This window comes from Glycine soja, chromosome 4, assembly GCF_004193775.1.
Source record: "Glycine soja cultivar W05 chromosome 4, ASM419377v2, whole genome shotgun sequence".
Taxonomy (NCBI): Eukaryota; Viridiplantae; Streptophyta; class Magnoliopsida; order Fabales; family Fabaceae; genus Glycine; species Glycine soja.
In genome coordinates this window covers 31,152,066-31,172,712 of record NC_041005.1, presented here as the reverse complement: position 1 = coordinate 31,172,712, position 20,647 = coordinate 31,152,066, and the positions used below count along the sequence as shown (strand labels likewise).

The window sequence follows — 20,647 nt, the reverse complement described above, 5'->3', positions numbered from 1 at the left end:
TCTTTTCTATAACATTGGACAATGCTAGTGCCAATAATTCAATGGTAGATATTATGAAAACTCAATTTAATCTACAAAATAGTTAGATTTGTAATTGTGAGTACTTTCATGTGAGGTGCAGTGCGCATGTATTCAATCTTATTGTTCAAGAAGTCTTAGAGGTGGTTGGCGGTGCTTTGAAAAAGATAAGATAGTATAAAACGTGAGAGCATCACAAACAAGAAAGATTGCATTCAAAGGTGTGTTCTTCAAGTGGAGGTATTGATACTAAGGTGGATTTGAGAATGGATGTAGCCACCAGATGAAATTCCACCTATGTTATGCTTGAAAGTGCAATTAAGTACCAACGTGTTTTCGGTTATTTAACTATTTGTGACAGAAACTATGTTCATTGTTCATCAAATGATGGATGTAAAAAGGCTAAAAAAATGTGAGTTCTTGAAGCTCTTTTATGTCAAGACTAATTTGATTTTGGACTTATCTTATCCTACATTTAATCACTACATTATGCAAGTATAGAAAATTGAATGTTTGTTGTGTGAATATGTTGTGAGTAATGATATGGTGATTAAAGTGATGACTTTGAAAATGTTGGGCAAGTTTACCAAGTATTGACATGAGTATTGTGAGATTCTTGCTATTGTAATCATTCTTGACCCATGATTAAAGTTTGGAGCGATTCGGTTTGCTTATACTAATATTCCTTCTACTTGTGAAGAGAAGATTACTAATTTAAGGAAAAAGATTGAAAATTTGTTTGATGAATATGTGAAAGCAAAATCAAGTGAGTCTAATGCTTCAACTTCTCAACAAATTTCTCTTCCATCACAACACGTTTCTTATATAGATGATGAACAAGTGATTGATGCATTTGATGTAAGTTAACTAAATTGTTTAAAGTACTTTATTTATTTCATTTAATTTTAGTTTTTTAAATATTTGTCATTGACTATTGTATTTCATTTCCTTGTAATGTCTTAGGAATATGTTGACTATTTGAGCCAACATGCCAATGACAATGGAAAGTCTGTATTGGAACTTTATTTGGAGGAATGGAATCTTAATTTAAAGTGTTTTGATAAATTAGATGTGTCAGGCTATTGGAGGGATCATCAAGACTGTTTTCCAAACCTATCTCAGATGGCCTATGATGTCTTGAGAATTCCAATCACTAGAGTTACTAGTGAGCCCACTTTTAGTTTAGATCTCGTGCACTAACCAAGTATCATTGTTCCATTCTTCCTGAAAATGTTGAATTGTTCATTCTAACCCAAATTTGGTTGTATGATTTTGAAGAACCAGGTAATTTTTATAACTTATTCACTATTTCGTTATTAATTTTTTTTACCACTTAATTGTTCATTGTTAAATAGCTAACTTAGTTTTTTAATTGTAGATGAAGATAAAGTAAATGTTAAACCACAAGTAAGTATTGTTTTAAGACTTCAAAGTTCTAGACTTTTAGTATTTTGTAATATTGGTTTTAGACTTCAAAATTCAAAGTTCTAGACTTAAATTTTGTTTATCTACTGTCTTGTTCAGGATTATTTTATTTAGTGTTTTGTTTAAGACTATTTTCAAAATTTTTGTTATTATATAGTTCTAGCTTGTGATAATATGTCTTATTGTAGGTGTGGTGTGTGGATAGTAGAAAATTTAATTTAACTAATATTTTTTAAAAAAAAAATTAGTTTTTTGATGAATTTCTTTTTTGTATTTTTAATTATTTTTTAATTTTAGGTGGACTGGTTGGCCAACCGTTTAAACCAGACCACTTTTTTCAAGGCTTAACCTTAAGTGAGTTGGGTTGACTTATTTATAGGATGGATCGAGGTGAGTCAGGGCCAACGGACCAGGCCACCTTTTATTATAGTTATACTCTAGCAAGTACACTTGACCTAGAATTTGTGTACATAGAATCTTTCCTTATTCGGCAGCTTCACATCCACCCACCTAATATAAAAACACACCATATCACCACAAAGAAGAAGATAAGGGATTTCATAAAATTTTGTAAGGGCAAGGAAAAAAAAAGAGAAATTATACTTGTACAACAATATATACAACTAAGAGAGAGAAAAGGAAGATAGATTTGAAGAGAAATAATACTTGTACAACGAATCTTACTACAAAGAGAGAGAGGGAGAAAAGTGAGAGGAGAGAGAAAATGGTATGATAAAGAGTAATAAATGACATGATAAAGAGAGATAGACACATAAAATGGTGTTGTAAATTGTTGTAAGAATTATTGTACATGTATTGTATCTCAAATTTGAATTTGAAATGTAATAAATGATAGGTGAAGGAGAGAGATAAACACAAAAATAATGTTGTATAAATTGTTGTGCGTGTATCACTTCTAAAAAAACATTGTCAAGAAGGAGAAAACTTACTACACCAAAATGTTTTGATTTGATTTTTCCAATATAATAGAGCACAAAATTCATTATTTAATTTACACACGCACATATATGTTTGCACACACACTTACATATTCGGATTAGATAAATGATTGACATGTGTGTCAGCAGAACATTATTTTTATTAATAGTAATATATATACTAGTATTTTAGTTTAAATAATGAAAATTAAAGATTTATTTCATATAATTAAATTTTACAATAATTAATTATTTAAAATTTATAAAATTATATTATAATTAATTTTTTTCTGAAGATATATATTTTAAACTTAGGAATTAACTAAGAAGGTTTAGCTTTTATTTAAGATATGGATCTTTAGTTTAAGTATGTTAGTTGTTGTAAATTCCCAGTACTTATCTACAATTCTAATGGATAAAAAAACATGACAAATAATTTATATTATAATATAAAATGATTTTTAATTAGAGAAAAAAGGTTATGACTAGTTTACACCGTCCTTCCATCATAATCTATCATGTATAATACGTTTGTTAACTTTTAAAATAATTATCTTAAAATTCATACGATGGTGATTTGTAATAATTGGATTACAATACATGATCATTAAACTCTTTTAATTATTGTTGATTTCTTTTAAAAAATATTGAAATTCAATTTAAAAATCAAAAAGAAAAAAAATAAATTAAACCAATTTTTTTTAAAAAAATGTTACGAATGATAAAAAAAAATCTATGAAGGAAATATTTTAAAAACACTTTCATTAAAGGGTCTCACCAGGACACTCATTAAAGAATAAAAAGGAGAATTTTTTTATTGAAAATCACATGAAAATGCATTTTTTACTAATCACATTAAAAATGTCTCTTTTTTAGGTGACACTTTGCATTCATTAAAAAAATGTTTAAATATATTTTCCATTCTTATAACTTAGTCCATTTGAATTTTCCTACCTAAATTTCACTTTTTTAAAAATAAATAAATTACTACCTGATTTTTTTATGTTTGATTTGAGTATCTTTTGATTAAGATGTGTTAAGTGATGTCCTAATAATATGTTATTGAGGTATATAGGTTATTATAAATTTCTAATATTTATGTTTAATTTTTATGGATAAAAAGAACTTATGATGAATAATTTATATGACATAAAATGATTTTTAATTATTGATAATTTCATTTAAAATTATATTAAAATTTAATTTAGAAATAAAAAATGAAAAGATATATTGGACCAAATTAAAAAATGTTACGAGTAATCTACAAAAATCTATCACTGAAGAAAATATTTTAAAAACACTTTCATTAAAAGATAGTCGTTAATTAAAAATACACTTAATTAATATAACCATTCTAATTATAGAGAGAATTTAAGAAAAAAATAATTTTTAAAAGAAGAGAGTTGAATAATAAAACCCGAAAACACAGCTCATAAAAATAACGGTAGACTAGAGAAGCAAAGCAAAGGCCGCCCTTGCAGTGCCGCCAAAGCAACCCTGCCCTAAAAATTGAACAGGGCAGAGAGCGAGTGAACATGGGAACCTCCGCGAACGCTGTCGCAGGTGGTCGTGGCGGCGCCCCTGTCCCCAAAGACGTCGACTACGCCAATTACTTCTGCACCTACGCTTTCCTCTACCACCAGAAGGAGATGCTCTCCGACCGCGTTCGCATGGACGCTTATTTCAACGCCATTTTTGAAAACAAACGCCACTTCGCTGGCAAGGTACTCACCCCTCTTCTTCATTCTTTATTACCGTTTCACCCCTCTAACCTGCTACTAACATTTAAGTTCCATAAAGTAAGTGTAGTCATCTTATATGAAACTACCCAACTTTTAGCAGAGAATGTACTGCATCTATGCTCTGTCTTAATTTTTTTAGAAAAAAAATGGGATTTTGTTTTGCTATTTCGTGTAAACAAAAGATGAGGTAAAATAAAACTCGTGAAATTAGATTACTGAGTTCAGCTTCGATGCTAAAATGGAAGTTATAGAGTTGTAGAAATGTTTTCAAGAGCGTGAGGCGAGCCCTGGCACAACGGTAAAGTTGTGCCTTAGTGACCGTTGGTCATGCGGTTGAATCCGGAAATAGTCTCTTTGCATATGCAAGCAAGGGTAAGGCTGCCTACATACCTTCGCTCAGCGCAGAGCCTCTGGGCACCGGAGTAGGTTAGTTTTTATAGAATAAATTAAGCGTAACCTTTGCTATTGTGTTATAACTTGAGTGTGCTGGTTAGGGTTGTTGCTTGTGTTTATGTTGTTTTGTTTGTGGGAGTGATTTTGAGCTGACTTGGTGAGATAATTTTGGGAGAAGACTGTTTTGGATGTGGGGACTGGAAGTGGCATTCTTGCTATATGGTCGGCACAGGCAGGTGCGAGGAAGGTGTATGCAGTGGAAGCTACCAAGATGTCGGAACACGCACGTGCACTCATCAAAGCGAATAATCTCCAGGACGTAGTTGAGGTCATCGAGGGATCGATGGAGGAAGTTACCTTGCCAGAGAGAGGTTAGAACTTTTAGGATCTGTTTAGTTTGTATGATAGAACTTTTTTTTGTCTCCAGTTCTTTTGTCCATTAATGATTACAAAAATGGCACTTTTTTACATTTTGTTAGTTATTTTAAAGGATTTGCGGGGAAGAAAACAACAGTTTTTTGGTGTTTTCATGATTTTCTATACAACTTTTTGAAAACAATAAAGTGAAAAACAAGATGATTTTATTTTTGCAATTATTGGTTAAAATAGGAAACGGAAAATGCTTTCTTAAATTAAACAAGCATCTTGCTTTCTGTGTTTTATGAGTAATTTGAAATTGTTGATTTTTTCCCTCTCTATCTAAATTATGTTTTGTTTTAATTGTTTGGCTTAAACATTGTTGACTTGTTGTATAACTTTTGCAGTTGATGTGATCATCTCTGAATGGATGGGTTATTTTCTTCTGCGTGAATCTATGTTTGATTCAGTTATACATGCTCGTGATTGCTGGCTCAAACCGACAGGAGTGATGTATGTATTGCTGTAACTATTTTTCTGCAATAATGCAGAGAAAAATATTAATATTATGATGCATCTACCTGATTTGATGTTTTGTGGCTTCTTGATATGCACCTTACTCCTTACCTATTCTTCTATTTGTGGTTTTATCTTGTGTTAAATAGATAATGTTTAGTTCATTCTTCATGTAGCAGCATTTCATTCTTTCTTTGGGATTTTGTTGAGATCTACTAGAGTAGTTTTGGCCACTAAATATTTGATTTTATTTCTATATTGTATTGTATATGCAAAATGTTACCAGCAGCAGTTAGTTTTTGAAGTTTAATTATTAATAAAAAAATGTTAAACTTAAATCTTAAATTTTGTTTCCATGTTTAAAACTAGAGCTACACGCAACTGACACAAGGCACAAGGTTTTGTTCTGTGTAGCATATTCTATAGTTTTCAACAGAATTGGGCTAGCTTCAAAGTCCATAGTCATTAGTCAACGTATGTAGTGCCAAACCTAAGAAATTGACTTAAATATAAAACTATTTTATAAATTGAGACAAAGGAATTAGGAATGCATTTGCTCTGGTCCTATACTTGTACCTATTTTTCAGTTGACTTATTGTCTTGGCAAGTTGTGCTTAACATGCTCTTTTTCTTACATTACCAATGGTGAATTGGTGACAATTTACATATATAAATGATTTGGTTATTGCCTCCGAAGGTAACTGTTTGTCACGAAAGTGGCATGGTTATGATTATGAATTGCTATTGTTATGAAAATCTCTAGTGCATATGAGTATTTCTTTGGTTGCTTTAGATGTTACCTATGTAATTAGTGATTTAAGCGGCTTTATTTGGCAGGTATCCTAGTCATGCTCGCATGTGGATGGCACCTATCCGGACTGGGATAGTAGATCACAAATTGGGTGATTATGAGTCGACTATGGATGATTGGCACAACTTTGTTGATGAAACAAAAACCTACTATGGTGTTGATATGGGCACTTTAACGAAACCTTTTTCAGAGGAGCAGAGGAAATATTATCTACAGGCAAGTTGTATACTTTGGTGCACCTTAAGTGTGATGATTCATTTTTTTGAAATAAAATTTTGATCATAGTTGGAAGTGTATCAGTTCTTATAATTAAGTTGGTGTTAGTCTCTCTTTATCTGTTTTAAATTTGTGAATCGGTTGTGACTTGTAAAAGTTAAATTTGGTAGTGTTATCGTGTTTGTTGAAGTTGGGTGATGGCTTGTACAAACACAATTCTATGTGTTTTACTAGATTGAATGATCCTAATCACTACTTGGAACTCATTTTTGCTGGGATTGTGATTGGATTGCTTGCTGGTGTGTTAAAAGGGGAGTGGGGGGAACGTGTGTTTCTAGGATCCTTCATGAACATGAACAATGAATAGTGGGTTAAGCCACTTGCAGAAAATCCTTGATCCGAAAATTACTTTACCCTCCAAAACGTAAACCGAATTCTAGAAATCCCATTGAGGCCTTTTAATTGTCTGAAAATGAACCCTCTTTGATTCAGAAGTCCCTGCCGCCATGAAGTTGTGGGCACCTTGTCTACTGTGTCAGTTTGCAAGTGTACGAGTGTTAGGGATTTAGGCCCACAACAAGACTAGATGCTGGGTTTGGACCTAAAGAGGCCCAATATTTGGAAGGTTTATTGATGCAAGCTCCATTGGAGCTTGTAGGCCTAGGATCTTCTTCATCAATGGATTCCTTTGCTTCTTGGAAGATAAATGGCAGCGGAATGGAGAAGGAAGAGAGAGAGGAGACGCCACTTCAAGGAGAAGATGAGTCTAGAAGAAGCTCACCACCATAGGAGGCCATGGATAAGAGCTTGGAGGAAGAAGGAGATGAATGAAGGGAGAGGGAGAGAAGAGCACGAAATTTTGTGCTCAAAAGGAGCTCTGAAATCTGAAGTTAATATTCAAATGATCAAAGTTGAAAAAAAATGCACACACATGACCTCTATTTATAGCCTAAGTGTCACACAAAATTGGAGGGAAATTCAAATTTCACTTGAATTTGAAATTGAATTTGTGGAGCCAAACTTTGGAGCCAAAATTTCACTAATTATGATTAGTGAATTTTAGTTATGGTTCAGCCCACTAATCCAAGATCAATTCCAAGATTCTCCACTAAGTGTGCTTAGGTGTCATGAGGCATGAAAAGCATGAAGGACATGCACAAAGTGTGACTATATGATGTGGCAATGGGGTGTAGTAAGCAAATGCTCACCTCCCCCTCTAAAATTTAATTGGATTGGGCTTCTACCAATTCAATTAAATTTATTTCCAACCACACACATCAAATATCCACTTAGTGCATGTGAAATTACAAAACTACCCCTAATACAAAAACTAGTCTAGGTGCCCTAAAATACAAGGGCTGAAAAATCCTATATTTCTAGGGTACCTTACCTACATTATGGAGCCCTAAATACAAGGCCCAAAATTAATGAAACCTTAATCTAATATGTACCAAGATAAGTGGGCTCATACTTAGCCCATGGGCCCGAAATCTACCCTAAGGCTCATGAGAACCCTAGGGCCTTCTCTTGCATTTTTGACCCAATCTTCTTGGAGTCTTCTATCCAATGCCCTTGGGGGGTAGGATTGCATCATTCCCTCCCCCTTGAAAAGGATTTGACCTCAAATCCAGAGGTTCTTGAAACTCATGGATTCTTTCCTCAACACCTGTAAAAAGAATGAAAACATATGTATTAGTGATGTTGGGTATGTTAGAGTATGGTAAGGACTGAAAACTCCTTTCCTGGTCATCTTCCCATGAGAGAATATAGTTCCTCACCAACTCAATGAGTGGTGCTACAAGTATAGAAAAATATGGGACAAACTTTTTGTAAAAGTTTGTTAAGATATTGAAGCCCCAAATTTCCCTTATACTTGGTGGAGTAGGCCACTCAGGAATGACCTTTATTCTCTTAGGGTTCATGGAAAGCCCTTGATCACTATTTAAAAAGTTAAGGAAAGTAATGGAATAATACATACCTTTTTCTTTATTTTCATGTTGATTATTCCTAAAAAGAATTACGACAAACCTAAGGTGTCCCACATGAGCACCTAGGTTTGCATTGAAACAAAAAATAAGAACAAACCTACCTAATGAGTCCCTATGTACACAAATCATGAAGATGTTGGGTGCATGAGTGATTTTACAAAAGAGTGTTGCACCACTCAACACATTCATTATACCACCTATCATAGGGATTTGGTGCCTAATAATACCTATTTTAGGCACAAACAAAGCACAAGGATTTAAGCTCTTGCGAACCAAACCCTCATCCAACAACTCCTTTACTTGAGGAATAACCTCAAGTTCAAGAGGTAAGGCGGTGCTAAGGGAAGTTTCCCTTGATAGGAGAAGGTAGAAAGATTGTTTAAGAAGGAGTGCTATTTTAATATCACATTTTGTTGCAAAATGATTTTCCTTGTTAACAATCTTCTTGGAGGAATCCTTTTCCTCCTTTTCCTTCCCCTTGGCCTTTGAACACAAGGCCTTACTATCCTTCTTTTTCTTTTGTTTTTCTAGTTTTTCTTCCTCATCCCTCTTATCTTTCATAGTTAGTTGATCTTTGGCCACCTGTGAAGGTGTTTGAGGATGCCACACAAATTTGGTGCCAAGATGGGTGAGGGTAATTTCATTAGTTAGGCCATTGTAAATGATCTTCCTATCAAATTGCCATGGCCTTCCTAAAAGAATATGTCCTGCCTCCATGGGAACTATATCACAATTAACTTCATCCTTATATGTCCCAATGGAGAAAGGTACCTTCACTTGTTGGTTAACTATCATTTCCCCTTGCTCATTGAGCCATTGAAGTTTATACGGTTTTGGGTGGGGAATGATAGTAAGGTTCAACTTGGAAACTAATCTTGTGCTACAACAATTGCAACAAGATCCACTATCCACAATGAGAGAACAAGTTTTATCTAAAATTTTGCATCTTGTATGAAAGATGTTCTCTCTTTGGGATTGAGATAGATCACAAGATTGACCTCCAAGGAGCCTTCTAACCATTAAGAGGTCACCTTCTTCATGGGGGTAGACTTCCTCACTAGACTCTTCACCCCTTACTTCATCTTCACTTCCACTAGAGGAAGGGCAAGAAGTAGTCTCCTCTTGACTACTATAAATGTCTTGACCCCTCATGATCATGGTTTTCTTTGTGGGGCATTGAGAGGCAATGTGACCTCTCCCAAGACATTTGAAGCATTTAATGTTGCTAGTCCTATCTTGGGAACTAGTCTTAGGGGTGTATTTTTCTATGGTCTTACCCTTATCTTCCTTGGGTTTTGAAGGTGCAGCCCCTAAAATTCCATGGGCTTGGTCCTTCCTTGGATAAGAGTGAGAGCCATAAGATCTTGAAGAAGGCTTTCTTTTAAGGTGTTGCTCCACTCTTATACAAAGTTGGACTAGCTCATCTAGGTCCCTATATGGAAGGAGTTCAACCTTGTCCCTCACTTCCATATTGAGCCCACTAAGGAACCTAGCTATGCTTGTTCTTTCCTCCTCCCTAAGTCCAGCTCTTAAAAGGAGTAGTTCCATTTGTTGTCTATATTCTTCAACACTCATACTCCCTTGTCTAAGCCTTTGGAGCTTGTCCATAAGCTCTCTTTCATAGTAGGAGGGAATGTGCCTCTTCCTAAGGGCACTCTTAAGATCATTCCAATACTCTACTGGAGGATCCCCATGAATCCTTCGTTCTTTAACAAGGGAAGTCCACCAATAGAGGGCATACCCTTGAAAGCTAAGGGTAGCCAATGGAACTTTTCTCTCTTCGCTAATATGATGGCAAGCAAAGAGTTGTTCAACCTTCATTTCCCAATCTAAGTAGGCCTCAACATTATCTTTTCCGTGGAAATATGGGAGGCTAATGTTAACCTCTTGAGGCCTTCTATCCTTTTCTCTTCTTTGGGAGTGATGTTTAGTATGTGAACTATGAAGCCCTCTATAATAGTCGCTAAGTTCTTCACATAAACTCTTGCAAGAGTCATGACTACTATAGGAGGCATGTTTTTCTCTTTTCATTTCTTTCATTATTTTTCTTCTTTCTTCCTCTCTTATTTTCTCTCTTTCATCTTGACTTATTTCTTCCACTCTTTTTTTACCTTTTTCTTTTCTCTCTTGTTTTTCTTTCCACAACTTAAGGGATCTCAACTCATCTAATATCTTATACAAGGGGTCCTTAGGAGTAGAACCCTCACCATTAACACTAGATGAAGAATGAAGACTCATGTTGGTTCCTAAGTTATGGTTCTTTCTTGTTGGGGCTTTGAAAACAAAAGGTAAAAGAAACTATGGTTGAAACTAGCCAAAATAAACACTAAAAGAGGTGTGAAAGATAAGGTAAAAACTAATTGGTAAAAGGCAAGCTATCTAGGTGGTTTGATAATGGAGGGTAAAAGAAATAAGCTATGAAAGTAAGCAAGAAATTAAAGTGCAAGAAATGCAAACTAGGCGGATCCTAAGAGTGTTTGGATGACCTCATTTAAGGTTCCCAACAAAACACTCACTATCCTAAGGGAAAATTGCCTAAAATTATTACACACAAATGGAAGTAGGGTGACCTAGCGGAGGCTCCCAACTTACTTCCAATGAAAGGCCTTTTTGTTACAAAATTTGAAAACAAAGCAAATTGCCAATTACAAAATTACAAAGAAAAAAAAAGTCCTCAATTGTGGTGGCTATTCTCTCTTTAGTGTTTCACTCAATTTGGAGTGCTTCTTAGTCCAATAGCTCTTAAGGTGGTTGGCCCCTTTCTTCTTGACTCAAATTCTTCAAGATATGGCACCAATCCTCCTTTCCAATTCCCTATATGGCAACTCACAACCAAGGAAACAAAGAGACAAGCAATAACCAAAGACCAAAAAAAATGAAATGAAAGCTAAACCAATAGAGTTTTAACAAGACAAATTTTCAAGGATTATTCAACAATTAAAGCAATGAAAAGCACAAAAAAGCAAGCTAGGACTCAAAGAGAAACCTAGAATGGCTCTAGAGTAGAGTAGAAAAACTCTAAAAAAAAAAAGACTCAAGAAACCTCTAGTTTTGGCACTTGTTTTCACAATAATTTTCAATTGAAATTTCAGAACTAGGATTGGTATAAAATAGGCACCAATTATAGAACAAATTTTGAGCCAAAACAACAAGTACACTTTCCTTTCACTTTTCTTTTTTTTCCTGGACACTGATTTTTCTGCCAACTTGTGAGATTTTTCTTATTTTTTCCTTTAATCCAAATCGCTTGTTTCTTTTTTTATAATTTTGGTCCAGATGTCTAGAAAATTCAGTAAAAGTTTCAGCTCAAACAACGTAGTGACCAGTTCCCAGTAATTTATACAAGTTCGTATGTTCAAGCTGCCAGCACCAGCGATTTCAACCTAGAAATCAAGAGTAGTGTTTGTGTTGCTTAAGGCTTGGATAGTTACAATTTGTGTTTGCTTATGCTCAATTATCTTGAGTAACACAATTAAAGAGAGCTTAAGACTTATTTTGATTCACAAATCCAGCCACAACTCAGCACCACAACTCAACTTCATCATAGGCATCATGTAGGAAACTTAGAAAGCAAAAAAAAAAAGTTCAAGAACAAGACTACTTCTAGGAATTGATTTAGAACATGTTATGAACTAAATAACATGCATGAATTAGACTCAAAATTCAAAAGATAGGCTAAGAATGACAAGAATACATGAACAAATGTATCTAGAATTCAATCAACAAAATAAAATTCAACACAAACTTAGAACATAATGTGACAATTACTATGACAAAACATGACTCTAAGACAACATGGATTAGGTGATTTACACTTAGATTTTTGTGTTTTTTTTTTCTAATCAATATTTTGGAACAAAATTTAGATCTAAAGGTTCAGCACAAGAATATTATGAATGAAAATTGATAGAACCTAAAATCAACACAAAAACAAGATTCAAGAGTAGATCTACAAAATTTGAACCATAGAAATGCAAGAACAAGTGTAGATCTAAGATTTAATCGGTTTATTTTTTTTAATCTACTCTACACAGCACCAAACCACAAGACAATGGAGGATATACATGGAGAATAAGATGAAGAACAAGGAATTAAAGAGAATTCACCGAACAAAAAGATAGAGGAAGCAAAAGAACATCACCTAGATGAAGATGCTCTTGATACCACATGATGCAAGCTCCATTGGAGCTTGTAGGCCTAGGATCTTCTTCATCAATGGATTCCTTTGCTTCTTGGAAGATAAATGGCAGCGGAATGGAGAAGGAAGAGAGAGAGGAGACGCCACTTCAAGGAGAAGATGAGTCTAGAAGAAGCTCACCACCATAGGAGGCCATGGATAAGAGCTTGGAGGAAGAAGGAGATGAATGAAGGGAGAGGGAGAGAAGAGCACGAAATTTTGTGCTCAAAAGGAGCTCTGAAATCTGAAGTTAATATTCAAATGATCAAAGTTGAAAAAAAATGCACACACATGACCTCTATTTATAGCCTAAGTGTCACACAAAATTGGAGGGAAATTCAAATTTCACTTGAATTTGAAATTGAATTTGTGGAGCCAAACTTTGGAGCCAAAATTTCACTAATTATGATTAGTGAATTTTAGTTATGGTTCAGCCCACTAATCCAAGATCAATTCCAAGATTCTCCACTAAGTGTGCTTAGGTGTCATGAGGCATGAAAAGCATGAAGGACATGCACAAAGTGTGACTATATGATGTGGCAATGGGGTGTAGTAAGCAAATGCTCACCTCCCCCTCTAAAATTTAATTGGATTGGGCTTCTACCAATTCAATTAAATTTATTTCCAACCACACACATCAAATATCCACTTAGTGCATGTGAAATTACAAAACTACCCCTAATACAAAAACTAGTCTAGGTGCCCTAAAATACAAGGGCTGAAAAATCCTATATTTCTAGGGTACCTTACCTACATTATGGAGCCCTAAATACAAGGCCCAAAATTAATGAAACCTTAATCTAATATGTACCAAGATAAGTGGGCTCATACTTAGCCCATGGGCCCGAAATCTACCCTAAGGCTCATGAGAACCCTAGGGCCTTCTCTTGCATTTTTGACCCAATCTTCTTGGAGTCTTCTATCCAATGCCCTTGGGGGGTAGGATTGCATCATTTATGTCTATGTGCAAGTGTGTTCTGGGCTTCTGTGCAAGTGGCTGGATGCTGTGTCTCTGTGCTTGTGTTTGTGCACTGCATCATTGTGTGGGAGCTGGGCTTGTGTTTCTGTGTTACTTCTGTGACCTGTTTTCCTTTGATGTGTTCTGCTTCTGCATCTATGTGATTGTGTGGTTTGATCATGAGCCCCCTTCATTTCTTTAGGGTCGGCTGAGACAATGAGACTGATATTTTAGTGGCCTGTCCTTCATTCCCTTGTTTTTGTCTAGATTTCTTATGCTGAAAATGCCATCTGCTACTGGTCAAACCTTTGTGAGTTTTATTGTTTTAGTTGTAACTTTACAACTTTTGTTTATTAGGAAGTCTTTTATCTTGGTATGAGTTCACAAATCACGTTCATTATGCTTTGAACCATAATTTACTCGTGTTATTTTATGTGTGCATACATGTACGAGTGGTGTGTGTATTCTTGAATATAACATTATATGTTAGGAAGGATCTTACTTTTTACGTTACAATCCCATGTTTATGCATGTATGGGTGGTGTGTGTATTCTTGAATATAACATTATATGTTAGGAAGGATCTTACATTTTACGTTACAATCCCATGTTTATGTGTCTACTTCCTTTCTCAGATCCTAGGTTGGATCTACAAGGTTGACAACATTGGTGGTTATTTCACCTTAAGAAATTGCATAATATTGAAAGATATGGTGATAAAATTATTAACTTAAATCGTTTCTTTTTTATTTGTGGGGTGTTCTTAGATGTATAAATGTAGCACATTGAAACTGGCTTCCAATGCCAGAATATAAAATATAGAAGGATAAATCATTTGTTAACACTAAATTTTCTATTGCACATGAAACTAATTTATGCTTGCTGTGATTTCTTTAGACATCATTGTGGAACAGCCTTCATCCCCATCAAGTCATAGGAACTGCTGGTATAATAAAGGAAATTGATTGTTTAACTGCCACTGTGGCTGACATAGAGAAAGTTAGATCAAATTTTTCTATGTCAATAACCGTGGAAAACACAAAGTTATGTGGATTTGGAGGGTGGTTTGATGTACATTTTCGGGTAAGTTACTCTGACCTTTTTAACAGAATTGTATATATCAATATCATAAATCCCAATGTTCCCTGTTTTTACCCACCAGGGAAGAAGTGAGGATCCAGCTGAACACGAGATTGAGTTAACTACAGCTCCCAGTGTAGATTATGGTACACACTGGGGCCAACAGGTTTGTGCTGCGTCAACTTCTTGGTAGTTGATTTATCCATGAAATAATTTGTCATTATCATTTTCTCTAATATAGGTTCATTACTTTTGAGAACAATTGAACACTGTTAAAGGAATAGATTGTTCCTTGTTTTAACTTCCTTAGAGTTATGTTTGGTTTGCTAAAAAATTAAACGGGCTGGACAACACTACATACTCGTTCCATGTTTGACTTTAAAAATCGTCATAGGACAGGATAAAACAAAGACAAAGCACAGGTCAAAAGTTTTAAATATTTGATGCTTTCTTCGTCTCCTCTGTAGTTTTCTTGTGACTTCTCTTCCTCAACTCTCCTCCTCCATCCTTTCTTCTCCTTCTCTCTCATAACTACTTGTACCTTGCATGAATCTCCAAACAGCAAACAGATAAAAAAGTTGTGTTGAGTTGAGTTATGACTCAGCTACTTGTAGTGTGCTGTTCTGCTAGTGTAGTTCTTTAATTTGCTTCAAACACACCCTTAAAGTGCTTGTTCTATTGATGAAATACATGTTAAATTTTTTATAGAGAAAGGGAGATAGGCAAAGGCTTAACTTTCATACTTTATGATGGATGGGGCATTTTTCTCTGTAGCATTTATTTGTTTTGAGTCAACCTATGCCATGACTTTTATCCAGCTGTGTTTGATAATGTTGGTTTCATAATATATTTAATCATTTGACAGGTTTTCCTCTTGCATCCTCCCATGCGTCTGAATGAAGGTGATGATTTAAGGGTTTCTTTTCTAATGAGTCGCTCAAAGGAAAACCATCGTTTGATGGAGGTTGAACTTGGATGTGAGATTCATCAGCATTCTGGCAAGATACTTGCACCTTTCAAAAATAAGTACTACATTGAGTAGCAATCTGGATTTCAAATTCTGGGGACTGCAAGATACAAGGTATAATTATATATAATTACATAATGATATTATACAAGAGAAATGATATCTGTACAATAATTTGTACAACAAAATATACAACTAAGAAAGAGAAAGAGATAACAGAAAAAAATTGAATTTAAATTGTAATAAATGATAGGATTGAGGAGAGAGACACGCACAAAATATGATGTATAAATTGTATAAACTTGTTGTATGTGTATCATATCTCATTATATAGTGAGTCTTACTAACTAGTGTCCTTAGAACATTGGTTAAAGAATTAAAAGAGAAAAATATTTATTGTATAAATCAAAGGAGAACGTAAAAAAGACCATGAGCAGTGTAATTTTCCACCTCCCAATAAAAGTATTTCTAATTTAAGATCCTTAACCAATACCCTTAGGACAAAGGCTTTGGTTAGCCTTTGCCCTATATAATTACATCATATACCAGTTGCCTTGGTTAATTGTATCCTTATGGTGGAGTCTACTTTAACAGTCTTTTCTACCAAGAACTTTTAATATTTTGAAGGAAAATCATTCTTATTAGCAAAGATAACTAAGGACCTTAATTATAATATTTATGAATCTAGCTCTTGGACTTCACTTTGATAACCAATTGAATAACTTCAATAGATATTTTGATTATATTATCAAATGAAAAGGATGGCCACATTTTTTTCCCAATGTTATAAATCATTTACACATGTCGAATTGGGTAGTTTTGCTTTTTCAACATTATTTATTATTAATTAAAAATTCAATAAAGATGAGGTCCTAACTAAAGAATAGTCTAATACCTTAATTGGTTTGTTATAGAAAGGTCTTCAAATAATAATTAAATAGCTACTTTTAACTAATGAAGCAGTTGGTTTAGCTTATTTTTTGCGAAATAATCAAATTGTTTTTAGTTTCATTAGAGTTTTTTGAAGAAAAAAAAAAATAAGGAACTATATCTCTAGAATTAATTGTTACCATTTTTTCTTTTCATCAGGAACGGCTCATATTTTGTAATCATATAGAATTGTATGGTTCTTAATTATGTAGTAAGAGGAAAAAAAGTAGTTGCCGCCATTTGCAACATACCGGTTTCCAATCATTTGGTTGTTAATGACTTGCCACTCAAGTACGTTTAGCATGCCTCAGTGGTGATGATTGGATAACCCTCGTCGTGCTGGTTGTGTTTACCTGTGTTTTAAGGGAAGCATGTGGCCCTTTTAGTTTTATAATATTTTCTGCTGAAGTTTGTATTAGTTGGTTAATTATATAGGATTCCTGATATTTTTTCTGTTTTGGCGTTCCATCTTACAACAAACTTTTCTTTTTCAATTGGCGTTTATAATTATACGACGAGACAATAGTGATGTTGTGATCTGTTGGATATAGAGATTTCCTTGTTTGGCAAACAAGGCTTTGGATATTGGTGCATAAAGTCACCGGCTCTAAAAAGTTTCATCGGAGATTTAGGATTTTGGACAAACTTTTTCATAAGTACTTAGGAGAGAAATATAAAAAAAAATGAAATTTACTTTTTCACAACCTAATGCATAAGTTTTAGAGCATCTTTAATATATCTTGAGGATAGATCTTAAGTTAAGTTGAAGATCTGATCTTTTCCTAATCCAGTAATAAAGCACCATTCAAGATCTTCACTGTATAGATTCAGTTTTTGGGAAAGAACTGGGAATATCTGTATAGTTTTCAAATTTTGTTTTTTATCAAATGTGACAGTTACTTGTAAAATGCCTAAGGAAGAATAACACTTGTCATGACTCAACAGAAAGAGATGATGGAGAAGAAAAAAAAAACAAACCAACCAAAAAAAAATAAATAAAAAAATGTGAGGGAAGAGGAAGAAAAGTTGAAAGAAGGAGAAGAAGTGGGGAAGAAGGAGCGGCGTCCAGGAGAGAGAAGAAGCGTCCAGGAGAGAGAAGAAAGAAGAAGAAAAAATGTGAGGAGAGGAAGAAAAATTGAAAGAAGAAAAATGTGAGGGAGAGGAAGAGAACGTGAGAGGAAGAAAAGTTGAAAGAAGAAGAAATGTGAGGAGAGAGGAAGCTGAAATGTGAGTGGAAGTGAAATTTATGTTCATTTTCGTATTTTTTAATATTTATAATTTTTTTCTTAATTATTATATATAATTTAATAAATATTTAAACAAAATATTTATAAGTGAGGTTCATGTGGAACCTATCGAGCTTTCTTATGTTGGTTGGTATAAGGGATCGGTACCTGGGGTGTGGATGTGGTGCTGTTGGTGTGTTGATTTGGTGGTTATAATGGACTTTTTTGAAGAATCACGAATTGGAAATACGCATTGGTGAAGGAGTGGCTCCACTTAGGGGAAAGGAGGTGAGAGAGGAAGTTATAAAAAAGGAAAGGCAATTTGGGAATATTAAAAATTATGGGGTGCAGGAAGTAATGGCCTAAAAAGATATCCTAGTAGAGCAGTCAGATTAATGGGCTGGTTTGTTTAAATTAAAAAATATTCTTAAAAAAGTATTTTTTTACAACAGTGATTTTTTTTAAGAAGCAACAAAAATAACGTTGTTTTAAAAAAAAATTTAGATAAACACATTAAAAAATAGAAAATTATTTATTTACTAAAAAATGTTTTTTATAAAAAAAATAAGATTAAATAAAGGAGCCCAATACCAACCTATTGCATCTACCTTAAAATTTTCAAATTTTTTAACAGCATAAATGGCACACAACTAGGTAACAAAAATAACGTTGTTTTAAAAAAAAAATTTAGATAAACACATTAAAAAATAGAAAATTATTTATTTACTAAAAAATGTTTTTTATAAAAAAATAAGATTAAATAAAGGAGCCCAATACCAACCTATTGCATCTACCTTAAAATTTTCAAATTTTTTAACAACATAAATGGCACACAACTAGGTAGTAGTTAGATCTTTATCACAACTAGGGGTGAAAATAGGTTAGGTCAAACAAGGCTTTTGTTAAATAGGTCTAGTTTGTTAAAAAATTCAAGGCCTGAGCTTAACATGTTACTTGCCATAGACTTTATTTTTAAGACTGATCTGACCTATTTAAAAGTCTAACTTGACTTGTTAGCCTAGCATGTTAATATGATATAAGTTTATCACCTTTAAGATAACTTAGCTAAAAACCTATTTTGTAATAAGCTCTCTAATTAAATCATAAATTTGTCACTCAATAAGCTTCTATGTTTGAATCTTATTGTGTAGTCAACATTCAAAATATTTTTAAAAGATAAACAAATGTATGATTTGATACATTATAATAATAATAATAATAAAATGATTATAATTTATACTTAGTTAAATTGGTTGGCCTGCTAGATCTAAAAAGACTTTTTGAATGGCCTAAAACTTGATCTTTTTTAATCAAAGACTTTTATAAAAGTCTAAGTCTCACCTATTTTTGAAAAAGTTTGTGCCTAATGTAGGTTAGGCCACAGGTCCCTGTCGAAGGCCTAAGCCTATTCTTACCCCTAATCACAACACATACATGCAATCCATAATCAATCTAAAATGAGATAAATTTTTCTTCCTTTCACATTCTCTTCTCAAAATTGAGACCACCATTGACAAGCAAGGAAGAATTTATTGAAACTTATGCATATAGCACATGAATATGCTTATTCAACTCAATAACAAAATTAATAACATCATCCACTCATATCAAGCTTAATCAAAGTTTCTAACAACAAAGCACTATTAACATCAACTCTAAAAATTAGAGAATCACAATCATATACATAGACCATAAAAAATAAGATTCAAAGAAAGATTAAGGGATATGTCTCACTTTTAGTCCATTGTTATGACTTAGAAAGAAAGGGATTTGGTGTCCTCCCCCTTACCTAAGGAAGTTGTGAGATAGATATAGAAAAAGGGAAGAGAGTTGAGCTGTTAACTTGTTCCTCGAATCTTCAGTGGAACCTTCTTTATCTTGAGATGAAAATGGATTTGGAGTGTAGAAGATAACTTGAGAGAAATAGGTCATTTTGAGAGAAAGAAGAACACATAAAGATAGAGGGGAAAAAGGGTGTTTGTGACATGTGAAGCTGATATTTATCCCATAATAGTTGTCCCTAAGTCAAGATTGTTTCAAAGAGGGAATGTCGGCTTATCAAGTAAAAAGTTGATATTTACCCCGAACAGTTGTCCCTGAGTCGATATTGTCTCAAAGAGCTAATGTCGGCTTATCAAGTAGAAATCTAATATTTATCTTAGAACAGTTGCCCCTAAGTCGATATTGTCTCAAAGAGACAATGTTGACTTATCGAGTAGAAAGCTTATACCACGTGGTGGTTTCGTGTGCCCGTGGTTGTTGAGCGTCCATCCATTTTTTAGGCGTGGTTTGTCTGACATGCTCTAACTGTTCTTTTTTTTTCAAAAGCCTATAATTGCTCTTGAAATAACAACAATCACACTAGAAAAGGATTAAATAGTGTGTTAATCAAAGATAATGACTTTTAATTATTATAGATTCAGACATACATGTGTGTATATATATATATATATATGTTGAGTTTCCACCGAAAAGAAATGAGTTTTGATAAAGCTAAGTTTAATCATTTAGTAACTATGTAAATAAAGTTCTAAAACAATTTTTCAAGCAAAAACTTGGTATAAAAAGAGTGACAGAAAGCACTAAGAGAATGCTTAATAAAATCGTTAAGAAGAGACACAAAAACACTTGATTTATACCGGTTAACTCAAAAAGAGCTATGTCCAATCCTCCTTTATACAACAGTAAAGGGTTCCACTAATCAAAACTTGATTACAAAATCAATATTTTGTACTGGCACTTTTGGCTATACAAGTGTTCTTTTAGCCACTTCTGGCACTATCTTAGACCTTCGTTAAATCTAAGAAAACCCAAGTAATGTTTAACACTAAGCCACTCCTGACTTTCACAAACAGTAGTTTGAATGAATACAAACATTAAATAACACTCAACAAGTGGATAAATAA

At 33.7% G+C, this 20,647-nt stretch overlaps 1 protein-coding gene across 1 annotated transcript; it reads left to right on the top strand.

The window, feature by feature from the left end:
• The first annotated feature begins 3,814 nt into the window (after positions 1-3,814).
• LOC114409590 (protein arginine N-methyltransferase PRMT10-like) lies at positions 3,815-17,052 on the top strand. The gene is made up of 8 exons (XM_028373093.1): positions 3,815-4,105; positions 4,695-4,887; positions 5,281-5,386; positions 6,227-6,416; positions 14,436-14,621; positions 14,701-14,784; positions 15,484-15,699; positions 16,675-17,052. The coding sequence occupies exons 1-7, from the start codon at positions 3,917-3,919 to the stop codon at positions 15,658-15,660; spliced, it is 1,125 nt and encodes a 374-aa protein (XP_028228894.1). The 5' UTR covers positions 3,815-3,916; the 3' UTR covers positions 15,661-15,699; positions 16,675-17,052.
• The last annotated feature ends 3,595 nt before the right edge of the window (positions 17,053-20,647 follow it).

Excerpts from the sequence above, each read along its gene's own strand:
- LOC114409590 (XM_028373093.1), top strand. The coding sequence starts at position 3,917 with ATGGGAACCTCCGCGAACGCTGTCGCAGGTGGTCGTGGCGGCGCCCCT. Across the intron at positions 4,106-4,694 it reads AACGCCACTTCGCTGGCAAG|ACTGTTTTGGATGTGGGGAC; the intron begins GTACTCACCCCT and ends TTTTGGGAGAAG. Across the intron at positions 14,622-14,700 it reads GGTTTGATGTACATTTTCGG|GGAAGAAGTGAGGATCCAGC; the intron begins GTAAGTTACTCT and ends TTTACCCACCAG.